This window comes from Hippopotamus amphibius, chromosome 7 (assembly GCF_030028045.1).
Source record: "Hippopotamus amphibius kiboko isolate mHipAmp2 chromosome 7, mHipAmp2.hap2, whole genome shotgun sequence".
NCBI classification, from domain to species: Eukaryota; Metazoa; Chordata; class Mammalia; order Artiodactyla; family Hippopotamidae; genus Hippopotamus; species Hippopotamus amphibius.
The window spans coordinates 7398629-7424379 of record NC_080192.1 but is presented as its reverse complement, the minus strand read 5'-3'; the positions used below and the strand labels follow the sequence as shown (position 1 = coordinate 7424379).

The 25751-nt window shown below is 57.0% G+C and overlaps 2 protein-coding genes across 3 annotated transcripts in view; one reads left to right on the top strand and one right to left on the bottom strand.

Annotated features, from left to right (window-relative positions):
• ACO2 (aconitase 2) overlaps window positions 1-12250 on the top strand; it is a 49890-nt gene extending 37640 nt beyond the window's left edge. The window contains exons 5-18 of the mRNA XM_057741446.1: window positions 1230-1388; window positions 1623-1773; window positions 3131-3235; window positions 4074-4165; window positions 5178-5283; window positions 6694-6851; window positions 7073-7146; window positions 7678-7789; window positions 8593-8715; window positions 8933-9088; window positions 10010-10201; window positions 10665-10797; window positions 11101-11222; window positions 11718-12250. Coding sequence (XP_057597429.1) covers window positions 1230-1388; window positions 1623-1773; window positions 3131-3235; window positions 4074-4165; window positions 5178-5283; window positions 6694-6851; window positions 7073-7146; window positions 7678-7789; window positions 8593-8715; window positions 8933-9088; window positions 10010-10201; window positions 10665-10797; window positions 11101-11222; window positions 11718-11855 — 1821 coding nt within the window. The 3' untranslated portion in view covers window positions 11856-12250. The remainder of the gene's footprint in view (window positions 1-1229; window positions 1389-1622; window positions 1774-3130; window positions 3236-4073; window positions 4166-5177; window positions 5284-6693; window positions 6852-7072; window positions 7147-7677; window positions 7790-8592; window positions 8716-8932; window positions 9089-10009; window positions 10202-10664; window positions 10798-11100; window positions 11223-11717) is intronic.
• On the bottom strand, window positions 5410-25002 carry POLR3H (RNA polymerase III subunit H). Of its 2 annotated transcripts, XM_057741449.1 has the most exons (7): window positions 24937-25002; window positions 24578-24828; window positions 21797-21893; window positions 16575-16661; window positions 16036-16099; window positions 14449-14650; window positions 12320-13638 (listed from the first exon to the last, which is right to left on the bottom strand). In XM_057741449.1, the coding sequence occupies exons 2-7, from the start codon at window positions 24686-24688 to the stop codon at window positions 13585-13587; spliced, it is 615 nt and encodes a 204-aa protein (XP_057597432.1). In that variant the 5' UTR covers window positions 24689-24828; window positions 24937-25002; the 3' UTR covers window positions 12320-13584. The 2 variants fall into 2 exon arrangements, with proteins under 2 accessions (XP_057597433.1, XP_057597432.1); XM_057741450.1 differs by lacking the exons at window positions 12320-13638; window positions 24937-25002 and adding an exon at window positions 5410-5552 and having other exon boundaries at window positions 24578-24930.
• Between the last annotated feature and the right edge of the window lie 749 nt (window positions 25003-25751).

The following is a 25751-nucleotide window of genomic DNA, read 5'->3' as shown; positions in this document are numbered from 1 at the left end:
CGCCTGAGGCAGAGGCCCTGGGGTTTCTGTAATATTCTGGGGAGCCTGCCCACCAGTCAGTCGGTGCTGACAGTTCATAGAGCCTTTCACGCCTCTGATCTCATTTATCCTCCCCAACATCCCTTGTGTGCGTTTGGGGCATAATTCCATCGACAGTGAGCACCCGAAGCTCAGGTGAAGGATCTTGCTGCAAAATAATAAATAAAAATAATGCCTCTCCTAGGCATTATTACAGCTTGACGGACATGTTCCCGTTGAGTCCTCACAGTGATCCCATGATGGGGGCACTATGGTCAGCTGATTTTTACAGATGGGAGACTGAGGCTTAGAGAGGTGAAGTGACTTGTCTGGGGGCCCACGGCTTCTGGTAGGTGATGGGGCTGGAACTCAGACCCGGGCGTGGCTCCCTTGGGCTGCGGTTTCCTTGAGCAACCCTGCAGCCTCTGTGTGTCCAGCACCTCAGGTGTCAGGATGGTGGGCGGGGCTGCCCCAGTAGCGCCATCAAGTATTGGGGGGGGAGGGGACGCTCACTGCCAGCTCCTTCCCAGCTAGAGGAGGGCCTCAAGGAGGGGACACGGAACTAGGAAAGCTGACGAGGCCAGTCATCCTCTCCCTTAAGCAAGTCACTTCTGTTCTCAGAGCCGCCTCCAGGCCGCTGAGGCTAGGGAGGCATTGTCTATACTTCTTTTCAGTTCAGCAGTGGAGAAACTCCTGGCCTGTGCTTCCGTGGGGCTCCCATGCTTCCTCGCGGGTGCTGGAGCCAGGCCATGAGGGATTGTCCGCGCTGTTGAGAAGCCAGATGAGCACACTCCCCGCGTCCACCACGTGAGGCGGGAGTGTTGTCGGGAGCACCTTTCAGTGGTCAGCACTTGTCCCCAGGCCTGTCACAGGACGCACTCTTGTACCCAGTTCATCTGGTTCTCGCCACAGTCCTGGGGTCGAGATGGTGCGGCTGTTCTTATTACTGTGCTAACCAATGAGGAAACTGAGGTGCAGGGAGGCACTTACAAGCCCAAGTCATACAGTCAGGAACTGTCAGCTGTTCGTGAGCCCAGGCCACTGGTCTCCCAGGTCTCTGGCCACACTGGAGAGGCCCCATCCTGGAGGGGTGCCTGGGAATGGCCCCGTGGCCCAGCGTCGGCAGGGGGCAGTTTTGCAGACCCCTTTGGAGCCCTGCCTCCTGTCTCTCCTGAGGGCTTTTAAGCTTAAGATCTTGGATTCTTTTTCAGATCATTCTGGAAAACTATGCATACCCTGGGGTGCTTCTGATAGGCACTGACTCCCACACCCCCAATGGCGGGGGCCTGGGGGGCATCTGCATTGGCGTCGGGGGTGCTGATGCAGTGGACGTCATGGCGGGGATCCCCTGGGAGCTGAAGTGCCCCAAGGTGAGGTGTAGGGAAGGGCTCCTTTCGGGGTGGCAGCACAGGGGTGGTTGGTAGGAGTGAATGGGAGATGTGGGACGGGCTGGGAAGGGGTAAGACAATAGATCCGGCTCAGATCTCTTTGGGAAGGAGGCAGGGATAAATAAGCCAGCAAGGGAATTCCAGCAGGTAGATTCCTGGTTGAAACGTGGCTCATGACACATGGGCCTGAGCTGCTTTCTTGCCCCACCTATTCAGGTGATTGGTGTGAAGCTGACGGGCTCACTCTCCGGTTGGACCTCACCCAAAGATGTGATCCTAAAGGTGGCGGGTATCCTCACAGTGAAAGGTGGCACGGGCGCTATCGTGGAGTATCACGGGCCTGGCGTGGACTCCATCTCCTGCACGGGTGAGGAAGGCGGCCACGTGGCCTGGCTCTCAGCCCGTGCTGGGCCCGATGGGGCCTGAAGTTGAGCCGTGGAAGCAGTGAATGGCCTTCCCCCGAGGATCTGTCCAGTCAGTTTGGGGACTTGGGATGGACACTTAGAGGTAGAGGGGAGATTGTCTAATCCAGGTCCCTCATTAATTGGGAGATTGGGGCCCCTCAAGGATGGCAGGTAACTTCCCTGTGGCCACACAGAATTAGGGACTGAGCCGACTTGGCCATGGCCCTGGGATGCCTTGGGTGATCCAGAAGGAGAGCCCACAGAGGGTGGAGTGGAGGTGGGAGGGGAGTCAGCCAGGGCTTCAGTCACCAGGCAGCCGCATTCTCCTGTCTCCCCTTGGCTGCAGTTGGAGCCTCACTCTCTTCCTCTGGGTTAGGGACCATCACCTGTTAGTCTCCAAGACCAGGTGAGAGCCAGCCCCTTCCTACTCATCACTCCTGGTGATCTGGCCTGAATGCCTGGGCCCTCGGAAATCTAAGCCTTAGAGATGGTTCAGTTCAGACCCGCCTCAGTTCCACAGCAGCCCCGCAGAGCTGCAGTTCAGCTGGCCCTTGTATCCCTCTAGTGATGCGGGGCTCACTCTTATAAGTAGCTCTTCCTGCTGTTGGACAACTCAGGAAGTTGGCAACAAGCCCAGACCCGTGTCCTAGCAACCCCATGAGGCTGGGGTCCTGAGAGCAGTCACGACATCTATAACCTCTCCAGTTCTGTGGGCAGCTCGGTGGTCCAGGCAGTGGATGTCATTCCAGTCTTATTGCTAGGAAACCTTGGAGCCAGAAACATTTCTTCTGTGTTGTGGCTGAAAGAGTGCAGGCCTGCACACCAGGCAGTCAGACCAAGGCCTGAATGAAGGCCGTGCCGCATTTGCTCTGTGACACAACCTTGACCTCTCTGAGCCAGCTCCCTCCCCTGCAGATGAACACAGTAACAGCCGGGTGGTATGGCCAGGTCAGCGTTCATTACATGGTGGCCATCTAGTCTGCTGAGCAGGACCGCCAGGCCCAGAACTGGAACTTGGCTTCTAGGGGCTGAATCTTTTTCCTTTTTTTTTGTGGTGGGGGGGGTGGGGGGTGGTTGCTGAATCCTGTGTCCTCTTCACTGTATCCAGTGGCCACCCTGAGAGCCAGGACACTGAGCTCTGGCCCCGTGGCCTCTCTTCGCGGGGCCTCATTTTAACCCTGGGCCACAGGGGCAGTGAGAGTGAGGGAAGAAATGATACTAGCTCCCTGGCGCAGAGCGTGTATGCACTTCCAGCAGGTGTGGGGGGCCCTTGCCCAGCTCTTCTACTCAGCCAGCGCCAAGGGCTCTCTTTCTCCACAGGCATGGCGACCATCTGCAACATGGGCGCAGAAATCGGGGCCACCACTTCGGTGTTTCCTTACAACCACAGGATGAATAAGTACCTGAGCAAGACAGGCCGGGCAGGTGAGCCCGCGGGTGTCCGAAGCCTGGTGTCTCTGGACTGGCTTCAGGGGCTCTGAGAAGCCCCTGATGGTCTGTGAGAGGTTATGTGTGTGACTGTTGCCGAGTGGGGTGTCTGTAACTCTTACCTCAGAGGGTCTGGCATCTAAGTGTGAGATAGCCCTGCCTCGGGATTGGAGTTTAGTTTCCCTTGAAAGGGTGTCTGAATTCTAGTCCTTCTTGGCCTGGTCCCTAGTGCCCTCTATGGGAAGCTCGGGAAATGACACGGGTTTGCTTCTGTTTATAATTCCTGCCCTAGCAGGGGGAGGAGGAAAAACATTTGGAACAAGAACCACTTTCTCAGCCTCCCCCGACAACTTCCCCGACGTTCTAGCTCGGCTTCTTTGAAACCCAGAGTTGGAAATGGGGCCTGGGGGAGGGATTGTTGGAACCTCTGAAGGCAGGTGAGCGAGGGTGATTGGTGAAGCCAGAAGGCCCTTCCCTCTCTTATATTATCAAGTAACTTCTTCTCCCTTAAAACTCAGTGCTTCTCATCTCCAGGAAGCCTTCCCTGACTCTGAGCCTCGTCAGTACTTCTCTGTGTCCCCATGTTCCTACGTGCCTCTGTCGTATTATGTTGTAACCTCTGGCTCACCGATGGCTCCTTCACTAGACTGTGAGCTCCTCGAGGGCAGGACTGTGTCCTGTGCTGTTTGTTTGTTCCTTTGTTTGCTCAGTCAGTGTCCCGGCCCAGTGTTTGGCAGGTGCCAGGTGACTGGTTCATATGGAGGGATGGATGGATGGAGTCTCGTGACCATTTTCTGTTTTACATGCTTCAGTCTCCTTCCCTTGTTGATTTCAGACATTGCCAACCTTGCTGATGAGTTCAAGGATCACTTGGTACCTGACCCTGGCTGCCATTACGACCAACTGATTGAAATTAACCTCAGCGAGGTAAGGAAGGGAAATTCCAAGGAGTTTCTGAGGGTGAGGGGTTCAAGGCTCCATCTGGGGACTCCTGGTGGGCCCTGGGGAGAGCCAGAGCAGATCCCCGGCTGCACACCCAACAGGATTCTGGGCTTTCGGTTCCTCAGTGTCCCTGCAAACGGCTACCTGAATGAGTGGGGTGGGAGGGGCAGCAGGAAGAAGGGTATATGGCCAAAGGGAGAGTGGAGGTGGCCGTGGCTGGTGAATCAGAAACGTTCAGTTAGCCCCACATCAGCTTTAGGAGAAGTCAAGGTTTTGCCCTTGAGTTTGCTTTGTTGTGAGAGTTCAGAGGGCAAGGCCCAAGACTCCTAGGCCTGAGCCTGGCACCCTGAGACCTGTAGACCGGGGTTGGCGTTTGGAAGGCCAGAGGAAGGGCAGGCTGGAGGAGCAAAAGCAACAGAGCAGAGCGGCCAAAGGTTTAGGCCCTGAGGCCAACCTGCATGAGTTCAAATCCTGACTGTACCACTTAAGCCTGTGACCTTGGGCAAGTTACTCAACCGCTGTGGGCCTCACTTCACTGAGTGAGCTCACTCGTGTCGTAACAGTCGCTCACAGTTACTGAGTCCTGACTGTGTGCCGGGTGCCTCACTACGTGCTTCACGTGGGTTGATGAGTGTGGTCACATATAAAGCATCTGGCCTTAAGAGTCCAGAAGCACCACAGTGTGGGGGGCAGTGGGCTCAGGCAGCTGGCGACCTTGATTCATCCCACGCCTCCGCTGATGCTGAGCTGTGTGACCTTGAGCCAGGCAGGCTGCTCTGCCATCTGCAGGCTGGAGATAACCAGCCTCGCGGCACCCTGGGAGCTGGCGCACGTACGGTGCCCACTGCTCGGGTGCTTCCTGGGATAAGGTTTGAGCCATGAGAACAGTAGTTGGCCTCCCAGGCCCACCGTGACTTGGTGAGTGGGAGCCGGGCTGCCGCTGAAGAAGAGAGGCCGTCCACACGCCAGACTCTCTCCTCATGCCTTTTTTCTTCAGCTGAAGCCGCACATCAATGGGCCCTTCACCCCCGACCTGGCTCACCCCGTGGCAGTAGTGGGCAGTGTGGCAGAGAAGGAGGGGTGGCCCCTGGACATCCGAGTAGGTGAGTGCCCCACCCCCACCCCCTCTGCCACAGGGCCAGTGGGTCTGCCCAGGGCTGTGGACCCCCACCTGTGCTTAGCACGGAGCCCTTCCTGAATGGACCAGGCACTTTCTGAAAGTTTTTTTCTTTATGGCTTTTTAAAGAAGTTACCTTTTTTTGGTATAAAAGAAACATAAGGACTTCCCTGGCAGTCCAGTGGTTCAGACTTTGCCTTCCAGTGCAGGGGGTGCAAGTTCGATCCCTGGTCAGGGAGCTAAGATCCCACATGCCTGTGGCCAAAACATAAAACAGAAGCAATATGTAACAAATTCAATGAAGACTTCAAAAGTGGTCCACATCAAAAAAAATCTTAAAAAAAAAAAAGAAATATATATCAGTGTAGAGAATATTGACAAAAAAGAAAAATTTTAAAACACCCCTAATCTCCACCCTCAGCCAAAAACAGCTCTAGAAGCTCTTTGACAGGAATGCTGTGTTTCTGTGTCCATGCACATACTGATGTGTATCATTTTCTGTTTTACAAACATTTCCTCTTACCAACCATGGCGCCTTATTTTACTTTACATGCTTTACATATGCGGACACACTGGCATGTTGGTGTCACTGTTATCAGTTTAGCGTGGCTGTGAAGCACATGAACCGGGGTGGCCTGCGTGTGAACCTGACTCTGCCACTTCATAGCTGGGTGACTGTGAGCTGATCACTTCACCTCCTATGCCTCGGCTACCCAGCTGTAAAACGGGGGTGGTACTGTACATACCTGTTAAAATTGCTGGGAGGTGGGACAAGTTTATGTGTGGCGAGAGCTTTCGACAGTGCCTGGCATGAAGAGCTGTACAGTGTGTTCAGCCTTATTAATTGAAGTAAATAAAAAGAAATCTTTGGTAGCTTCGTAATTAGAAAATAAATTGCTGAGCAGGTGAGAGACTCTCTATATATAGACAATGTGATGTCATCCAGTTTTCATTGACTTTTTGAATAACTATGATAGACTTTTTAAAAAGAGCTCTTTTTCCCCGATTAGAAACCAACTAGAAAGCCAGAGAATACTACAGAGTATAAAAGAAGAAAATGGGCCTATAGGCCCTCACCCAGCAGTGGTCGTGTAAGCACTGCAGTGCAGGCCCTCTGGTGTGCAGACACACGCGGGCTGTATTGCTGTGAGTGGTTTGTACTGCTCCCACGCGTGTTCAGTGCCGTGTTCAGTGGCCACATCGTCCTCCCTTAAATGGCAGGTCGAGAGGAGCTTACCCTTTACTCTTAGACAGCTAGCTAGGTTGCTTCCAGCTTATCTCTGGTGGAAGCAGAGTTGGTGAACTCTTGACCAGGTCTGGACAGTTTGTGGTCAGGGGGACAGCTCTGGTCCCTCTCTCCCCCTGACCCCCGGCCTCACCACCCACGATGTACCAGGTCTGATCGGCAGCTGTACCAACTCCAGCTACGAGGACATGGGGCGCTCAGCAGCCGTGGCCAAGCAGGCGCTGGCTCATGGACTCAAGTGCAAGTCCCAGTTCACCATCACTCCAGGCTCTGAGCAGATCCGCGCCACCATTGAGCGGGACGGCTACGTGAGTGCCCGCGCACCCTGCCCCTGGCTCCCCCACCCCACTGCTGAGTAACTGGCTTCAGGGCAGAACAAGCCACAGCCATGTAGGCAGGGGCTGCTACAGGTCCCAGGGGCTGCCCCAGGTTTCCCATCAGCTCTTCATCCCTCGAGCTGTGGAACCACCCTTTCCCTTCAGCCGCCAGCCTGCCCCTGACAACTCCCTGTCCTCTCTCCCCACTGCAGGCACAGATCCTGAGGGATGTGGGTGGCATCGTCCTGGCCAATGCCTGTGGCCCCTGCATTGGCCAGTGGGACAGGTGAGAAGCACAATTGAGATAGGGTGGCCCCTTGTGTCCTGGGGTACAGAGTCCCAGATATTGACGGGAGATGTCATTGGGGTGGAGAGATGACACTCAGCCCAAGGCCCGTAGCTTCCAGGGCTGCTGCACACTAGAAGAATTTCCCAGGCAGGACTGGAAAGTTGGGCTGGAAGTAAAGAGGAGTCTCCAGCAGCACTGAGTGGCCACCTGGGCAGAGCCTGGGGTGGCAGGAAGAAGCCAGGGAGGCCTCATCCTAAAGCACTCAGTGCGGGGCTCTGATGGAGCCTCCTGAAAGGAAGCAGTGGCCCCGGGTCAGGAGACTCTAGCCTTGGCCTGGCCTGTCTTACGTGTGGTCTCACGCAAACCTCAGTGATGGCCGAGGTACCCTCCTGCTCTGTGTGTGTGAGTCCCGGGAGGAGGTGACCCTTTCAGGGTCTTTCCATTTCCCCCTCCTCTGCCATGAGCTAGGCAGGGCAGGCCAGGTGACAAGGCCAGACATCCCTAACTCTGTCCCCTCTGACCTGGCAGAAAGGACATCAAGAAGGGAGAGAAGAACACAATCGTCACCTCCTACAACAGGAACTTCACAGGCCGCAACGATGCGAACCCTGAGACCCATGCCTTCGTCACATCCCCGGAGGTGAGGCTCTTGCCAGGCCCGGCCCTAACCTGGGTTGGTCTCTGGGGGCCCTACCGCTGGCCAATTAGGGGCATTGTGGAAGGGCGTCTGGCCCCACAGGGCTGCTGAGGGAGGGTTGGCATCGCAGGGCAAGGGATTGTCAGCACAGAAACCAAGAGCACAGGCCTCGCAGCCCCAGGCACTGAGCTCCCTGGGTGCCTCAGGAGTCCGGGGTCTCGTGTAGCACAGTTGGGATCGCAAACAGGAGCTTTAGAATCATCACCAGGGACAGAAGGCAGCCCTGCCTCCACCCAGCCACACAGGCTTGCCCGTGACTCCCCTCTGTGCCCCAGGATCTTGTCGGCGGCCTGTAAGCGAGGCCGCACTGTCATGATAAATGTCACTCTGCCATCTTTTGTGACCTGTTTCTTTAAATGAGCGTTCCAGAAACACTTTAGTGAAGAAGTGGCCCCATCCGTGTTTTCAGTGCCCATTAAGGAACATTTCCATCGCAGCAGCGTTTCTGTACCATTTCTTTGCTTCTCTGGGTCCAGCGCTGGCCCTGCCCAAGGGCGCTCTGAGGTTCAGGCCCCAGTGGGGGTGGTGGAGGCCACATGGCCTTTGGGTTCATGAGTCCTCTGTGGGCCCAATGGCCCTGGTCCCAGAGAGATTCCTGCAGCTCCCGCCTCTGAGGGAAAGAGTGGTCTGTGGAGAATCTGGAAATTTCCTGGGTTCCATCTCAGTTTTGCTGTAGGCTTCCGCTGAGGTGGAGGGATGGGAGTGGAGTTTGATGCTAACTGGCAAACTGGCTGCCTCCATTTCAGATTGTCACAGCCCTGGCCATTGCTGGCACCCTCAAGTTCAACCCAGAGACTGACTTCCTGACAGGCAAGGACGGCCAGAAGTTCAAGCTGGAGGCTCCGAACGCAGATGAGCTTCCCCGAGCGGTGAGCAGGCACTGCCTCTGCCACCTGTCCTGCAGGCCCGCCTCGGCCTGGGGCTCAGGGCCACTGCGCGGCTGAGACGCTTCCTGCCGAGGGGGGGTGCTCACCGTGAGAGGGAAGTGGCCGCGTTCACCTGGAGGGAGAGGCTTGCCTTCCATGAGAGCCCGTCCACATGGGGGCTGAGGGGTTGGCCTCCAACGTGCCCTGTCCCCTGCTGCAGGAGTTCGACCCGGGACAGGACACCTACCAGCACCCGCCCAAGGACAGCAGCGGGCAGCGGGTGGACGTGAGTCCCACCAGCCAGCGTCTGCAGCTCCTGGAGCCTTTTGACAAGTGGGACGGCAAAGACCTCGAGGACCTGCAGATCCTCATCAAGGTCAGTGACACGGGGACAGGGAGGGCAGCCCCGCTGCCAGGGCACCCTCCCTTGATTGGCAGGAAGGGCTGTGAAATCACGCATTCTTCCGTGGGCCCTGGTGGAGGACACGTTCAAGATTAGGGTGGGGGCTGGAAGGGAGGTTTGGCTGCAGAGGAGTGATGGCACCTGTGTCCCCTTTTCCAGCGCCCTGTGCTGGGCACAGCTGGGTCTGGCCAGCTGCTGTCTGAGGCTCTCAGCAATCCTGCCGCAGTGGGTGAGGGCCCCCTCCAGGGGGGTGTAGGCAGTGAATGCAGCACAGGGAGGGCAAGAGGGGCACGTTTGACCCTGCACAGCAGGTCTCCACACGTCTGGCTTGACCAGACAGGTTCCAGAAGCCATCGATTCCTCTGTTCCCACACTTGAGCATCGGGGGGTAAGGCCTGGGTTGGGAGCTGAGCAGACAGGCCCTTGGGGTGCAGCCGGAGGCCTCAGACCCGTGTCACATGTGTATTACGCTATTTACTAAGGGGTCTCCAGTCAGTGACACAGCTAATATTAAGCCCATGTGGTAGATGAAACTGATCAGTCACCAGCCAGAACCCAGACACATCCCTGGGCTCCTCTCTGTGACTAGCATGAGATCTGCAGTGGTCTTCCAGCCTGGGCATCTCCTACCTGGGGGCTTAGGTCTGAAAGGGGAGTAAGCAGACGTACGTGTCCTCCGTGTCCAGCCTCTACCCCCTTTGAAGGGTGGGTGACAATCTTGCCTGAGCCCTCTTGGCCAGAGTGTGGCACCAAGACTGCACGCCCTGTGTCACAGCCTGACATCCTTCTCATGTGCCCATCCTCTGGTCCGCTGCCTGCCTCTAGAGGGCCTCTCCCTTCATCCACCACTCAGAGGCCATGCCCCAACCTCTTCTCTCTGCTCACCCACCCAAGGTCAAAGGGAAGTGTACCACTGACCACATCTCGGCTGCCGGCCCCTGGCTTAAGTTCCGTGGGCACCTGGACAATATCTCCAATAACCTGCTTATCGGTGCCATCAATGTCGAAAATGGCAAGGCCAACTCCGTGCGCAATGCCATCACCCAGGAGTTTGGTCCCGTCCCTGACACCGCCCGCTACTACAAGGTGGGTCAGAGTTGGTGGGGGGTAGGGACGGGGATCCTCTGGCACCTCCTGGTGGCTGGGTGGGGCAGAGCGGGTGGTCCGGGGATGGGGGTGCCCCACACCCGCAGCTCTGCAGTTGAATAGTGTCCCAGTGCCATGGAGGCAGCCCCGTGTCCGTCACCCCCTGCTCGGGGCTCTGCTCCCACGCTGTGCCCACCACTCACGCCTGCCTCCAGGCTGAGCACTGATGGGTGGGTCACACCTTCCCAGGCCCACTGCAAACAGCCAAGGCCCGTGTCTCATCCTGTCTTCCCAGGGCCTGGTTTGGGCCAGACTGACTTCTAACTTCACCTGTCCTCGGGGAGCAGGTGAGGAGGGCTCTCTAGCCCCTTGACCTGTGAGCCTCAGGAAGCCCTGGGACTGAGCAGGAGGTGGGCCAGTGCCCTCCTCTCCCTCACAAACTCGCTCCTTCCTTGCCTGACAGCAACATGGCATCCGCTGGGTGGTGGTCGGAGATGAAAACTACGGCGAGGGCTCGAGCCGGGAGCACGCGGCCCTGGAGCCTCGCCACCTCGGGGGTCGGGCCATCATCACCAAGAGCTTCGCCAGGATCCACGGTGAGCTGGAGCCCCGTCCACCTCCCCTCCCTGCAGCCCGAGGTCACTTACCAGGCACTGGCCCAGGGCCACGCGCCTGGTGTCTAGAGTGTGTCCACAGCTTGTTGTTCCACCATATCCCATCAGCCTCCAGCCTCTGCCCCTTCAGACTCCATGTCACCGGGAGTGTGGTGCCCCAGGTTTGTCCCCATGTGGCAGGACTAGGGGTGTCTCTCCCAGAGCCCTCACTGGACTTGGTTGGTGAGGTTCCTCACAGAGAAGGAACTTGCCCCCTATGGACTGAGTGGACCCTCTGCCTTCCAGAAACCAACCTGAAGAAGCAGGGCCTGCTGCCCCTCACCTTCGCTGACCCAGCCGACTACAACAAGATCCACCCTGTGGACAAGCTGACCATCCAGGGCCTGAAGGACTTTGCCCCTGGCAAGGTCAGGAGGCCAGGGAAGGAGGGTGGCCCAGCCAGCCTGTTTCCCCCAGGGCCCTCCTAAGGGGGGATGGGAGCAGAGGGGGCAGCCGCCTTGGTTCCCCTCCTACACCTGGCCTCACCTGCATATCCTCCCGTGAGCCTTTGTTCCAGCTAGAAGGGCCCCTAAATTCTCCAGGTAATCCCCCCAGAGAGGGAAGGAAGTGCCTTCCCAGAGATGAGGGAAGAGCCCGCTCAGGCCCTCCCACTGTCCACTCCCTAGCCCAGGCTTGGCACTCAGAGGCCAACAGCCCACACCCAGCAAGACTCTCTTGGCCCCAGGAATTAAGCCATCCAGGTCTTACCGTGGCCACCGAGGCCCAGAGCTGGCCTGGGACTTGGTTCGCCTTGCTGGCCTCAAGGCCCCAGAGCAGTGCCCCACCCTCCTGACCCTCTAGCGGAACCAAGGGCCGTGTTCCCAAGAGCCAGTCCCCCCACACCTGCCTCCTCCTCCTCGCAGCCCCTGACGTGCATCATCAAGCACCCCAACGGGACCCAGGAGGCCATCCTCCTGAACCACACCTTCAACGAGACCCAGATCGAGTGGTTCCGCGCCGGCAGTGCCCTGAACAGAATGAAGGAGCTGCAGCAGAAGTGAGGGCCTGCTCCGCCACCACCGCTTGCCCGTCCTGCTCCTCGGACCCAGCTCCGGTGTCACAAGTGCAGTTCTGCGTCACAGAACCAGATTTCATCCGATGCTGCTCTGGCTTCACTCCCAGATGGTGTGGCCAGGCCTCCGGCTCTCCCTTCCCTTGGCCCACGGAGTGACCCACGGTTGGGGGTGGGGGGAGGTTCTTAAAATAACGTTTCAGCCCCCTGCCTTCCTGTTTTTAGATTCAGATCTTGAGCAGCTTTGTGCAACTGTATTTATTTTTGATGACAGACTCCCATCAAAAGTTTTTCTCCTGCCTGATCACTTCACTGGTGGCTGAAGGATTTGAAAAATCCTTTTGCTCTTACAAGGAAAATAAGAATCCAAATTCAGTGTCTGTTCCTTTGTGAGCGGTGGTGTCTATGCTGTTATCAACTCCATCGTGGCAGGAGGGCGGCTTTACAGCCAAAGTCAGTGGACACGGCCCAAAAGCCATGCCATGGCTGGACTGGACTTTCTGCTTTTTTTTCAGCCCCAGTTCTGCCTGTTGGGCAGCCTCCTCTCCCCACCCCCACACATTCCAATAGCTTCCCTGATGGGCCAGGGGGTTGGGCCCAAGATGGATGCCCCCCTTCCCCTGGGCATTGAGTTGCCCTTCAAACACCCAAAGAGTGTCTGTTTTACAGACAGGCCACCATGTCCAAGGTCACAGCTAGTCCATAGTGTACTGCCCCGTTTCTCAGTACAGGGCGGCCGCAGGCACTGCTCTGTAACTGCCTCTCTCCCTGGAGCCCTGTCCACTGGCTCTACCTGCACCTCCACGGCCGTGTCTGTGTGAGCCGAAAGGCCAGGGCAGGAGGCAGGCTCCATGGAGACTCCATAAGGACATGATTTGCCTGACAGAAACAAGGCACCCAGTGGCTGCTACAAAACGATGTCCTCGTCCCAGAAGAAATTCCCAGCAGAAATGAGTGAAGGGGCAGGAGGAATCTGGCAAAGCCATTCTGCTGAGTAAACGAAGGGGTGCTTGCCCTGGTGCCAGGATCTCACTTCACAAGCAGACAGACCCACAGGGTGTTCCTGGCATGGCCAAGGTCAGAAAGTGACAGCTGGCCCGAGGCGTCCTGCTGTACTGCTGGTGGGGGAATAAAAACAGCAGGTCACCAGCCCTCACCCCCTGGGCCAGCAAAGCCCTTCCCTGATGAAGCTGGTTGGCTGAGTCCAGGCCCGTCCACTTTCCACATGCTGGTGGGAAGAAAGGAGGTTTTTCCCTTAAAGGTCAGACTCTGATCAGCAACTGGCAGCTGCCCCAGGCAGCCTGTTGCTTCACGGAGCCACCAAGCTCAGCTGGCCCAGAGCCCAGCCTGGATCTCTCAACCCCCAAGTCCTGCCACTGGGTCATCTCCAGACGAGACCTGGGGTGAGAAAGGACATGCTGTCCCAGCTGTGGCAACCTGGTGACCTCTGGTCAATGAGACAAGGGTGGCTCTCTCACCTGAGGCTGCCATCACATTTATTACACGTCCTTGCTCTCACGGAGAGGCACAGGTCCATGGGGACAGTAGGACTCGGAGTAGCTCTGGGAGAAGCAGGGGAGGGGACAACCTGGCAGGACACAGGATGCTCCTCGGCACCTGCAGAAGCCGCTGCTGTCTTCAGGACCGGCTGCACCACCTTCCCGAGGGCTGGGGTGTGGTCTGTGGGACTGGGCAGGGTCCAGTGTTAGGCCTCAGCGCTAGCTGCTAGTCCACCAGGAGAGAAGGCCCAGGCCCGGCTCACTAATGGATCCCTGCCAGGTGTGGAGAGAGAACAGGCATGTTTCATCTACCTTTAGGGCTGGAGCCAATTTGGGCAAGAGGCGAAGGGGGCCTTGCCTTCTAGGTGCCCAGCACAGGCCAGGGGGCGGCATACTCCAGCCAGGAGGCTCTGGGGACACCCAGGAGCTGCACCAGCACTCCCAGCTGGTCCAGACCCCCCCCCCCCCGCCCCAACCTCTCCCGAGGCCTGTAAGGAAAGTGCTGGTTTACCAAGGGTCCTGCCCCCAGGCCTGCCCACACAGGCACCAGCAAACTTATGAGCCCTCCGTGGTCTACTCCCGCCAGAAAGGCCTAGTGACCTTGAGCCCAAGCCTCCAAATGCATGCAAAGGGGATGCCCTGGGCCACCCGCATTCTTGGCAAGACACAGCTGCCCTAAAAGCAAACAAGCTGGGGCCCACATTACACCAGCAAACTCTACCAGCAGGCCTCTGAAAACCCACTTTTGTCATGTGTCACTGTCTGGCTTCATGAGGGTAAAAGACAAAAGGGACCCAAGTCAGATCAGGCCATGTGGGTTTGCAGTGGGAGCAGCCCTGAGGGTCACCCCTCCCTTGGTTTCCTCCTCCTTCAGCCAGTCGATCAACCTTATTGTCTGGCCCACCCTCCCCAACAGCCATGGCAGCTTTATGACCTTGCTGCAAGGACTGCTACCCTGGCCTGCAGAAATAGGGCTCCCCAGGGAGAAGGGACCGCCCAAGACCCCAAAACAGGGACCTGCACCCCGACCTACTAGGTCCTCCCACCCCATGGTTCCCCGCGCTCTATAACAGGACAGCTCACCACAAGCGTGTATGGAGCCTCCTTCTTTGGCAGCTCCTCGCTAGAAGAGGCGGCCTCGGCCGAGCTGGGCCCGGTGGGGGACGTGTCCACGAAGCTCTCGTCCACCACCCGGAAGCGGATCTCCTCGCCGGTGTCCATGTACAGGTCGTGCGCGCCTTCCTCTGTCTCGTACTCCCACACCCACACCTGCTCCGCCTCATCGCTGGGCGGGGAGCAGGGTCAAGGCAACAACCAGGCCACGGGGGAGCCCTGGATGGGGGGGGGGTCCTCCCATGGCACCCACCCTCAGGAAAATCCAATCCCAGGCGGAGATGCTTTGTCTAGGAAGTCACAGGAAAAGCAGGCTCAGCCCCACGTGCAAGAGGCGAGGTCAGGCTGGGCCCAAGGCCACAGTGAGCATCCGGAGCGCCCAGGTGCCAGGACCCAGGCTGGGAACACGCCCCTCTGGCAGGCACCACGGGACACCAGAGCAGGAAGGAGGCTCCAGAGCAGAGTGCTAGCTCCACGTCAACACGGGAATGACCACAGCCCCTCGGTACCCGGGGTCAGACTCTGTGTGTCTCCTCTCACAAGCCAACTGCCAAGTTCAAACCTCAGCTCCACTACCACCAGAGGCCAGGCCCAACCTCTCCGTGCCTCAGGGTCCCCACCTGAAAAACACGGATTGCAGTAGGGCCTACCCTCCAGGGCTGCCATGGGGAAGTAATAAAACAACATGCGTGGAAAGTGCTTTCCACACGACCTGCGGTTGACCTGAGCGCTGCTTGCAGCTGGCGGTGTTCTCTGCACAGTGCAAGTCCACACGCCTCTCCACGCCTCATGACGCTCTGACAGCAGGCAGCTCAAAGACGTCCCCAGTTTCCAAGAGGACGTGGCAGGATGGGAGGTCACCAGCCCAAGGGACAGGGCAGCCTGGGCCAGGTTTTCTGACAAGTTTCCAAGTCACACACACCCTGCCCCTATGCACGCGCAAGCGCACACACACACCCACCCACCCACCCACCCCAGCTCCCTACAGAGCCCGGGGGCCACCTCCATCAGCAGAGCCCACAGTGAAGAGCCACGCTGCCCTCCAGTGGCAGCCCTGCAGGTGGGTCCTGCCTCTTCTCTCTGCCAGGTCCCACGTGGGCACTGCGGGTACAGTCGGGACAAGATGGGTTCCCTCCCAGTGAGCAGTCTCAGGTGAGCACCCACAGAAACAGCAGCCCCAGTGCAGCAGGCGAGCCAGCAACCAGCCCAGGACTCAGAGAGCCAGGCCCTCAGATGTTAGCCGAGGGGGCAGGCGGCCAGTCAGGCAGGCCTCTAGAGGGAGGTGACCTTTGAGACGATTCCTGATGGGACAGCCTAAGTGAACTGAGCTGGAACCAGGCCTGACAGCCCAGATGGAGGCGCAGGTGTGGAGACGCCACGGCCAATGTGGGAAGCATAGGCAAGTCAGTGCTGCTAGAGCAAAATGCAGGCTGGAGCTGTGGGCAGAGGCCAGCAGCATCAGGTCACAGGACCCAGGGCCACCTTGAGGAGTGGAGACGTTCCTTTGGAGAGGCCTGAGCTCCTCCGTGACCCACTCTAACCTTAGGAGGAGGATACAACTTGGCCGGCTGCTGCAGTGACTCTGGAGGGATGAGAATGTCATCGAAGAACCCCAGAGAGACTGGAAGAGATGCAGGTGACAGCATGAGACGGGGCTCAGAGTGGACAGGCAAGCCCTCACCCTGTGCTGCCTGGGCAACCCTGGGCCTCTCCCCCACTCCAGAGCCCCACGCCTCTGCCCAGCCGCTCCCACAGCCCGAGCAGCCACCTGAACGCGAGGTGGACACAGCACAATGGGGACCAGTGGATGCTGAGGGCCCCGGGTCACCTCTGCCAGCTCCAGCGCCTGCCCTGAGATCCTGACTCACAGCCTCCTGGCGAAGGCCACCCCGCTGGCCGAGGTCTCACAGTTACAGGGTGGGGGGCTGAGTATCCCCCTCACGCACAAGCTGCTCGGACGGCTCGGGACGGTTCTCTCTACGTGACCCCTCCCCTGGCCAGGCGGCCCAGCACAGGAGCTAAAGGGAGGTGGGCTGGCCTGGCCACCTGCTCCCAGTGCCCCCAGGTCTCACGTGAGGACTCGGAGCCAACATTACCATGCACTCCCTCTGGGCTGCAGCCTCTGATCTTTCCAATCAGAATCTCATCCAGGAAGGGATGGAACACCACATAGCGAAAGTGAACTGGAAATGAAGAAAGCACGGCGGTGACAAGCAGGCCGTGAGGAAGGACTGCTCCGACTGGGGCGGCCTGCACTTTCCAGTGTCCACTCTCACTCACAGGCACGCTGACCGCATGGCAGCATCAAGAGTCCACACAGCAGTCCATGCCAGGCGCCCGTGGACCTAGACCTGTTAGCTGAGCCGGAGGGACCCTCACGCCCATCTCCTGCAAGGACACAGCTTGGCGCCCATAAGAGGCCAGCAGCACTGGCCCTGGAACTGAGACCTGGTTCCCAAATCCATCAGTCACACCTGAGCCCGGATTCTGGGCCATGGGTGACTCCAAAGTCAATTCCAACCTTCCTCCAGGCTCTCGCCTTCAAATTCTAACAAGGGCAGAAGCAACTGGCAAAGAGAACCAGGTACGGAAACAAGTTCCCTGTCTCCGGCTGATTGGCAAAGTTTGCCCCGGGCATAGCTCTGACCTGGAACAGGATGCTAAAAATTCCCTGGAATTTGGGGGGGCGGGGGGGAGCCAATAAACCAGCAAAAATGCCTCTGTGGGTTCTCAGGTCCTGCCCTAGGTGGTCCCTATTCACCTGACCCCAAGGGAAATATCAGGTAAGGTCTGTGCCCATATCAGAGACTCTGACTCCACGGCCCGGCAGAAGCTGTGGCTGCATCACTGCTGCCTCTTGCTGAGCGCCCTGAAGGTGGGTGTCCACCGAGCCCCAGAGCAGGTGTCTATGGGTCTGAACTCCGCCAGGGCTGGAGAATAACCATGAGGCTGCCCATGGCAGCCGCCCAGTGCCCATCACAATCTACCCGTGTCAGAAGTCATGCTTCCCCACCGTGAGCAGGACCAAGCAGCTCAGAGAGGCTGAGGAACCTGCTCGCAGCCACACAGCTCTTCTGCCATGGGGAGACTCCAAGTCTTTCTGAGCCACGAGACAGGGCCACAGGGTTGAACGTGCCTCCCTCAGAAAGGTTTACTCCCCAAACACAGGTTTCTGCTACCAACACCCTCAGCTGCCTGGTCTGGCAGCCTCACCCCAAGGACAGCAGGGTCCACCTGGCCCCCGCTCCCCGCCAGGCTGCTTCCCCATGGCTCCACTGGCCGGGAAAGCGTGGGGAGAGGAGAGGGGGCAGCTGGTGCCCCCTCCCTCCCTGGGTGGAGACAAACACAAGCCGTCTGAGCCTTCATCGAGATGGGAGAGCCGCGTGCTGCCCTTGGAGACAGCAGATGAGGGCAGACGTCACTTACACACAGTAGGGAAAAAGCCTGTCCCCTGTACGACCCAATATCAGTTCAGTTTAATAAATCCCCACGGAGCCTCAGCCAGGTCTGTGCCAGGCCCAGTCTGGGCACTGGGCTCGCGGGGACAAGACAGCACATGATCCTGTGCCCAGGGGGCTGGAGTCTGGAACAATCGTATCCAAAGCAAATGGGGAGCCACCCAGGTGTCCACTGACAGATGAATAAACAAAATGTGATACTTCCATACAAGGGAAGACGATTCCGCCTCAAAAACGAATAAAAATACTGACACATGCGACAACATGGAAGAACCCTGAGGACCTTATGCTGCATAAAATAAGCCAATCACAAAAGACCACGTATTCATATAAAATGCCCAGAATAGGTAAATCCAGAGACAGAAAGTAGATTACTGGTTGCCAGGGGCTGGCGGGGGCGGGGGGAGTAACTGCTAGTGGGTAGGGCGTTTCTCTCAGAAGCGATGAAAGTGTCCTGCAGTTAGACAACGGTGACGGGACACAGCTCAGTAAATATACTAGAGGCCGCTGAACCCTATGCTTTAAAAGGGTGAATTTCATGGTATGTGAATTACATCTCAATTAAAAAACAAAAAGGAGACTTCCCTGGCGGTCCAGTCTTAACACTCCATGCTTCCCCTGCAGGGGGCGCAGGTTCGATCCCTGGTCACAGAACTAAGATCCCACATGCTGCGCAGTGTTGCGGGTAGGGTAGGGTAGGACAGGACAGGACAGGACAGGATATGATACGATATGATACAATACGATACGATACAACACAATAGGAGGCCACAGACCAGCTGGAAAGCCAGCAGGGATAGTGCTGTGTTGCGGGCCACCTCCCAAGACCCCCATCTGAAGTTCTAGGGATGTTTAGCCTGCAAGCGGGAAGTCTGGGAAGTCAAAAAGGATGTGTCTGAAGGACCAGTAAGAAGAGGAAGACCTGCTTTTAGTTGCAGGCTCGAGTAAACCTTGTGCCAGGATAAGCAGGGCTGCCTCAGGATGTAGTGAGCTTCTACAAATGACAAACACCATGGTTCTACTCACAGGAGGTACCTGGAGCAGGCAAATCCAGAGACAGCAAGTAGAATGGTGGTGGCCAGGGGCTGGGGGGCAGGGGCTGGGGACCTGTTGTTTAGTGGAGACAGAGATTCAGTTTTGGAAGACAGTGACGTTCTGGAGACGGAGGGTGGTGGTGGCCGCACAACAATGGGGATGGACTGAGCGCCACCGAACTATAGACTAAAAATGGTACATTCTATGTTATATACGTTTTATCACAACTTAAAAGAAAAAAGAACAAAGCAAGCAGTGGGCACAAAGACAGGCGGCTCCAGAGCCCAGAGCGGGGCCCCAACTCAGCCAGAGGTGAGGACAGCAGGCAGGCCAGAAGGGGCTTTCCGGTGGGCCCGGTCCGGCCGGCACGGAGGGCGTGGAGAACACGGGGCTGGTGCCAGGTAAAGGTACCTAAGGGACAAGGGACGAGGCTGGCCAATCGCGGCCAGTGTCACCAATCACAAAGGCCGACATCTCGTGAGCACTTACGACATGCCAGGCACCGGACCAAAGGCTTCCCGTGGTTTTTCTCGTTTACTCCTCGCAATCGCTGTGGGAGGCGGGTATTATGATTATGATTATGATTATGATTGTTTTTCCAGAAGCGAGTCTCAGAGAGATAAAGTAATCTGGCCTGGGTAGAAGCAGAAATAGAAAGAAGTAGAAGGCAACTGGCAAATGAATAACCCTCTAAGTGAAGGCAGAGGCCGGGCGCTGAGCCCCCATCAGCACACCCTCAGCCTCAGCCCTGGTGAGGCAGTGGTGGGAAGGGGGCCTGGGCTCGGGGTCAGCCTCGAAGCCTGGCCACTGATCCCCGCCACAGACCAACAACTCACCCTGCGTGATGCTCGGTGGGCCTTGAGGAGCCTTGTAGCCGTGACTGTTAACCCCACTTTACAGGTGAGGAACGCGAGGCTGAGGAAGACAGTCACCTGCCCGAGGTCCCCACGCAGGGCGGCCAGAGCTGAATTCAACTCCAGGTCCATGTGACGGGCCTAACCCTGGGCTCTACTCCTCTATCTTGTTCCCGAGAACACAGGGGACCCAGAGTGAAGAGGGGCGGACAAGAAAACCAGCAGTTAAGTCCTACCCCAAGCAGCAGACTTAGCCAAAGGAATGAACAGCATTTCCTCACATTTAACTTTCTTCGGGACTTCCCTGGCGCTCCAATGGTTAGGACTCTGCACTTCCACTGCAAGGGGCCTGGGTTCAATCCCTGGTGGGGGAACCAGGATCCCACAAGCCACGTGCCACAGCCAAAAGAAAGAAAAAAAAAATTTTTTTCTCCGAGTTTTTCTTGAAGTTCTCGCCCCCTGACCACTTGCCTCCCGGCCAGCAAGGCCCCGGTCCCATGGCAGAGACTGGGCTCAGAGCCCTCGTGGCCTTGTCTCCACGTCACCCTCTGATCTTTCTGCTCACGAAACCACCCTAGTCCACACATGAGCTCTCCACAGAGCTCGACGGCATCCATGAGAACTAGTTAAGTCTCTAGATTCCTGGACACACACACCAGACAGCCTCCAACATCTCTGTGCGAGGCTGACCCCCCGCCCCCGGTACGGGCCAGGGCAGGGCTCCTCAGACGCGGCCTCATGTGAGAATCACTGTGGGCCCCTCCCCAGAGATTCTGACTCAGAGGGTCTAGGGCAGGCAGGCGAGCACCTGGCTGGCAGCGAGCAGCATGTCTGCACCCTGACCTGACGCCCTGAACCACCTCATGGGCGCCCTTGCCCTCTGCTTCTGATCTGGTTTGTCCAGGCAGGAGAGAGAACCCCCCACTTCCTCCCTGAGCGTGCTCCTCAAGGTGACCCTCCCTCTACTCCTCCCCCCCATCCAGGGTGCACATCCCTTGGCACTGTGACTGCAGCTCCTCCCATCCAGAGGAAGTCCTTCTCCATCCCTTGACTCTGGCCTTGGCCATGTGACCTGCTCTGGCCAATGGGATATAAGCAGAGGCCTGAAAAGCATCTGTGCTCTGGTGCCCCGTTTGCCTACGAGGAGACCACACGGAGCAGAGACGCGAAACCCAGCCGGAGCCCCCATCCAACCAGTCTGCCAATCACCAGACACAGGAGACAACCCTGTACCATCCAGCCCTGGCCAAGCCAGCCCAGAAGACCACCACTAAGCTGACCCACAAATCGGAGAAACAATTCAAACTGACGAGCCGTCAAGCACTCGCTATGCGCCAAGGTCCTGTCCTGACAGCTCTGTATGTATTACTTACTAATTCTTACAACAGTCCTGTAATACAAAGTCACTGTTGACTGCATTTTACCAAAGAGGAAACAGAGGCACAGAGAGGTTACATATTCTGCTCAGGACACACAGCAAATAAGCAGCAGAGTTGGGATTTAAACCCAGAGGCCACATTTTTAACCATTATGTCCTGGTGTTCTTCAAAGTCTCCCACCCCCAACCAGACTCCTCCCCAAGAGGGACAGCTGTGCTCCCCTCTGCTCTCCCCACTTTTAACTTAGCAATGCCTACTCCAATTGTCTCCCACTATCTGCCTACCCCGCCACCTGAGCAGCCTGAGAGCCAGGCAGTGCAGGGCTCAAATAACACACAAGGCCAAAGGGGACAAGGACAGACACAGAGCCACAAACTCAGAGCTAGAGAGGCCTTGAGAATCACCTTGTCTACCTCCCCTTCTTACGGGTCGGAAATCGAGGCCCAGAAGGGGGAAGATTCTGCCTATGATCACCCAGTAAATTCCTGGCAGAGTCAGGACTAGGCCCCAGGCCTCCCAACCCCCAGACCAGGACTCCCCCTACCGAAAACTGGGCCCCAAGAAACCCAATGCCCAGGAGGAGGGCACCCACCTTTGGTGTGTGACGCACCGTCCCCCGGGAACACATAGGCGTCCTCCAGCTTGGTGATGTCAAACAGACAGATGCAGAGTCCCACGCTGTACACCACCTGTATGCATCGTGTACACAGCCAGTGACCCCGAGGCCCAGCTCCCCGGGCCATCTCTCCTGAGATCCCCTTCGCCCCGCCCAGGGCAGCTAGGATTATCCCCATTTTACAGCTGGAAATGCGGTGGGGCACTGCCTGAGGTAGGCAACTCCGGGGGACTGTTGAGCTCTGGAAAGAACAAGGCCTTTGATGACAAGGCAGATACAGGTTACAGTGCCAGCTCCACCACTCCCTGTGTGACCTCCAAGGTTACTTCTCTGAGCCTCAGTTTGCCCACCTGCAAAAATGGACACACCAGGTTGTGGGGGTGTTAAATTAAGAGCACAGATGTGAAGTCCCTGGCTCAGCGGCAGGCTTGCCTGCCAGAAATAACACTCACCAATCAAGGATCATTATCATTACTGGTAAAGATCAGCGCTGGGGAACCTATGCTCTCTAAGGTCCCAAGTGCATGCTAGAGCTCACAGTTTAAAGTGTCAGAACCACAGCTAATTGCTGTTCTGCTCACAAAGTCTCAGACACACAGATGTGGCCACAGGGACTGAGGCTGGCAGCATGACCCACGGGAGGCCCAGAGACTGGGCAGGGAACAGGCAGAGGACATCCCATGCCCCATCTCCACCCCATGATGCTCCAAAGGACTAGCCACTTGGTGTCTGCTTATCTGACACCAGCGTCATCACCTCCTAATTAGACACCCTCAGGGACTGTTCAAGGAGTAGCAAGAAGGTCAGAGAACTCAGCGTCCTGGCCAGACCTCAGCACCATGAGGCACAGAGTCGGCTGGTTTTGGAAGCACAGGGAGATGTGTGCCCTTGGCTGGACCTTGGACCTCTTCTGTGTGGCCTCCTCTCAATGATTCAAATACAGAAATACTTGTCTGGGAATTCCCTGGCGGTCCAGTGATTAGGACTCCACACTGTCACTGCTGAGGGGCCAGGTTCAATCCCTGGTTGGGGAACTAAGAGAACTCGCCACAAGCCTCGCGGAGGGGCCAAAAAAAAAGAAAGAAATACTTGCCAAAAAAAAAAGAAAGAAATACTTGTCTGAACAGGTCATAGAAGAATCTGCAACACAAAAGGACTACATTCCCTTCTTGGACTTTTCACAGCTTTTCTCTGTCCCCTTAGAGGTCCCCTCTCCTTCTACCTCACAAAGTCACCAGACACCATCCACTAAGGACTCCATGAGTTCTCTCCACCAACAACTCCCCAGGTCTGTACACCCCACCTTCTGTGACTTCAGCCTCTACAGATGGGATCTGCCTCCTGGCTACAGCCATTCAATCTTCCTCCTGCTGGCTTCTGCTCAGCCCACCACCTCCTGCTGTTCTACAGATGAACACCATTACCCCAGTGAAGTCCTGCAGGCCCTATATGGCCTGGCTCCCACCACTTTCAGGCCTGCCCGCGCCTCTCTCCCTCTGCCCAGGCCACACCAACCTCCTCCGTGCCATGATAGGTGCGATATTCCCTCTTGCCACAGGGCCTTTGCACATGCTGTTTCTGCTTCCTGTACAGCTCTACTCTCTGCCCAGAAACATCCCCCTTCAAAAAAAAACAATTCCCCTACATGAGTTCTTCCTCACCACCAGATCTCAGCTCAAGCACCATCTCCCTAGCAAACCCTCTTGTCTCCCTCATTGTAGGTGAAGTTCTTCATTCCACAGGCTTGTGGACACCTGTTCTCATAACATATACCTCAACTTCTCATCACACACTCAACTGCGGGAGTCTCTCATTCACATCTGCTTTTCCCACCAGACTACAGAGCAGAAACTTGTCTGTTTTATTCATTCAGTAAACAATTATAGAGCATCTACTCTGTGCCAGACTCTGGCTAAACATGGGGGATACAGCGGGGACAAAGACAACAGTCACTGCCCTTGTGGAGAGGGAAAGAGGGAAAAAGTAACCAAGTAAACACATAAGAAAAGAGTGTAGGAAGTGCTGAGAAGGAAAGAGTGACACGGCACAGGATAACAGGAGGCAGGGCTGCTTCAGAAAACGCAGCGGGCAGGCCTCTGAAGACCCGGCACTAAGCCGTGCTGGGCTGGCACATAAAAGGAAGGCAAACATTTTTCGCAGGAAAGAATGGATGAACCTCCTGACAGCTAATCTACCATCCACCTTCACAGAAACACGCATAGTTGGACAGCAATTATTATTACTTTAATATTTATTTATTTGGCTGGGTCTTAGTTGCAGCTCGAGGGCTCCTTAGTTGCGGCATGCGCATTCTTAGTTGCGGCATGCACATGGAATCTAGTTCCCTGACTAGGGATTGAACCCCGGCCCCCTGCGTTGGGAGCGCAGAATCTTAACCATTGCGCCACCAGGGAAGTACCTGCACAGCAATTATTATTTCCATTTTACAAATTTACCCCCTCTGAGGCTCAGAAGGAATAAATGCCTCGCCCTAGACTGCAAAATAATTTGGAAGTGGAGACGCTAGTACTTCCCAGTTACAAAGGCCTTTTTCAAACCCAGTTTTTCTTTTGATTCCTGACAACATCCTAGCGGGGTAAGGATTACCCCCACCCCACGCACAGGTGAAGAAACCGAGTTCTGAGACGTTAAGCTACTGCCGAAAGCCAGGGCTTGCCACGGCCAGGCCAGCAGCCTGGTAGGCAGTGCTGGGCCCTCCCGTGCCAAGGCCTGCCCGCGACCCCGCGGACCCAGTACCTTGTTGGCCAACTTCTTGTTCAACTCCTCGGCAATGGAGTCGTTGAGCTTCCTCTCAAACTGCCAAGGGGGGGTCCGCACGGTGTCCACCATCTCCACCAGGACGAACATTCCGGCCTGTGCTGGGGGGCTCTGGGAACCGCAGGGTCAGTCACGCGGAGCCCGCTCCGTCGCGTCCCAATCACTGAGAGCCGCCCCCAGGCCGCCGACGCGGCGGCACCGTCGGGGTGCCCCGTGCGGGGCGAGCTCCGCTACGACAAAGAGAGGAAACTGAGGCTCAGCGACAGGGGCTGCCCGGCGAGCGGGACGGGTGCCCGACCGCCACACACAGCCCCTCGCCACGCGCCGCCACCACGCACCTCGCACCCACGCGCACCCGGCGACTGCAAGACTGCGGGCGAGATTCCGAATCCGGTAGCTTCCGGAGGACAGACCAATAAGAAGACTCGGCCCGCCCCCCGACGCGGGGGCGGGGCTGCGTCCCGGCTCGTGGGCGGGGAGGGGCGCGGCTTTGGGGCGGTGGGGCGGGGCCTTCCCTGCAGCCTGAGCGGAGCTGTCAACCCTCCGCTAATGCTTTCAGGTTGCTAGGCGACCTCGGTGCAATCCAGGCGTCTCTCGTCTAGCCTGTACGCGCTCTTCTTGCTTGCCTCAGGCCCGTCCTCTACGCTGCAGCCAGAGTGACCCTTTTAAAACGCAAACACAATGTGTTTAGATCCTACAGTACTCTGGAAACGGGGAGAATTTGACTGGAACCGGGCAGGCGGGGCCTTTCTCGGATGATAGAAATCTTCTGTATCTTCTTTTAACGGGTGGTTATACAGATGTATGTAATTGTCAAAACATCCATCTCAACACTCAAGATCTTTGCATTTGATTGTAGACAGATTACATCTCAATTGAAAAGTGATAAATTCGGACAAAAAACAAAACAAAAACCTCAGTGGCTTTCCGTTGAACTAATAATAAAGTCCAAAACCTTTGTGGTAGTTCACAAGGCCCTGTAGGATCTTGTCACTACCCACACCTCCAGCCCCGTTTTGTTCTCTCTCCCGACATTCCGGTCTCAGTCACCTTCCTATGATAGCTAACAAGGGCTTGGCGTAAGAGAATTTAGTAACTTGTCTAAGATCATGCGCTGCTAAGTGGTAGAAGTGGGCCCCGTCTGAATCTCTAT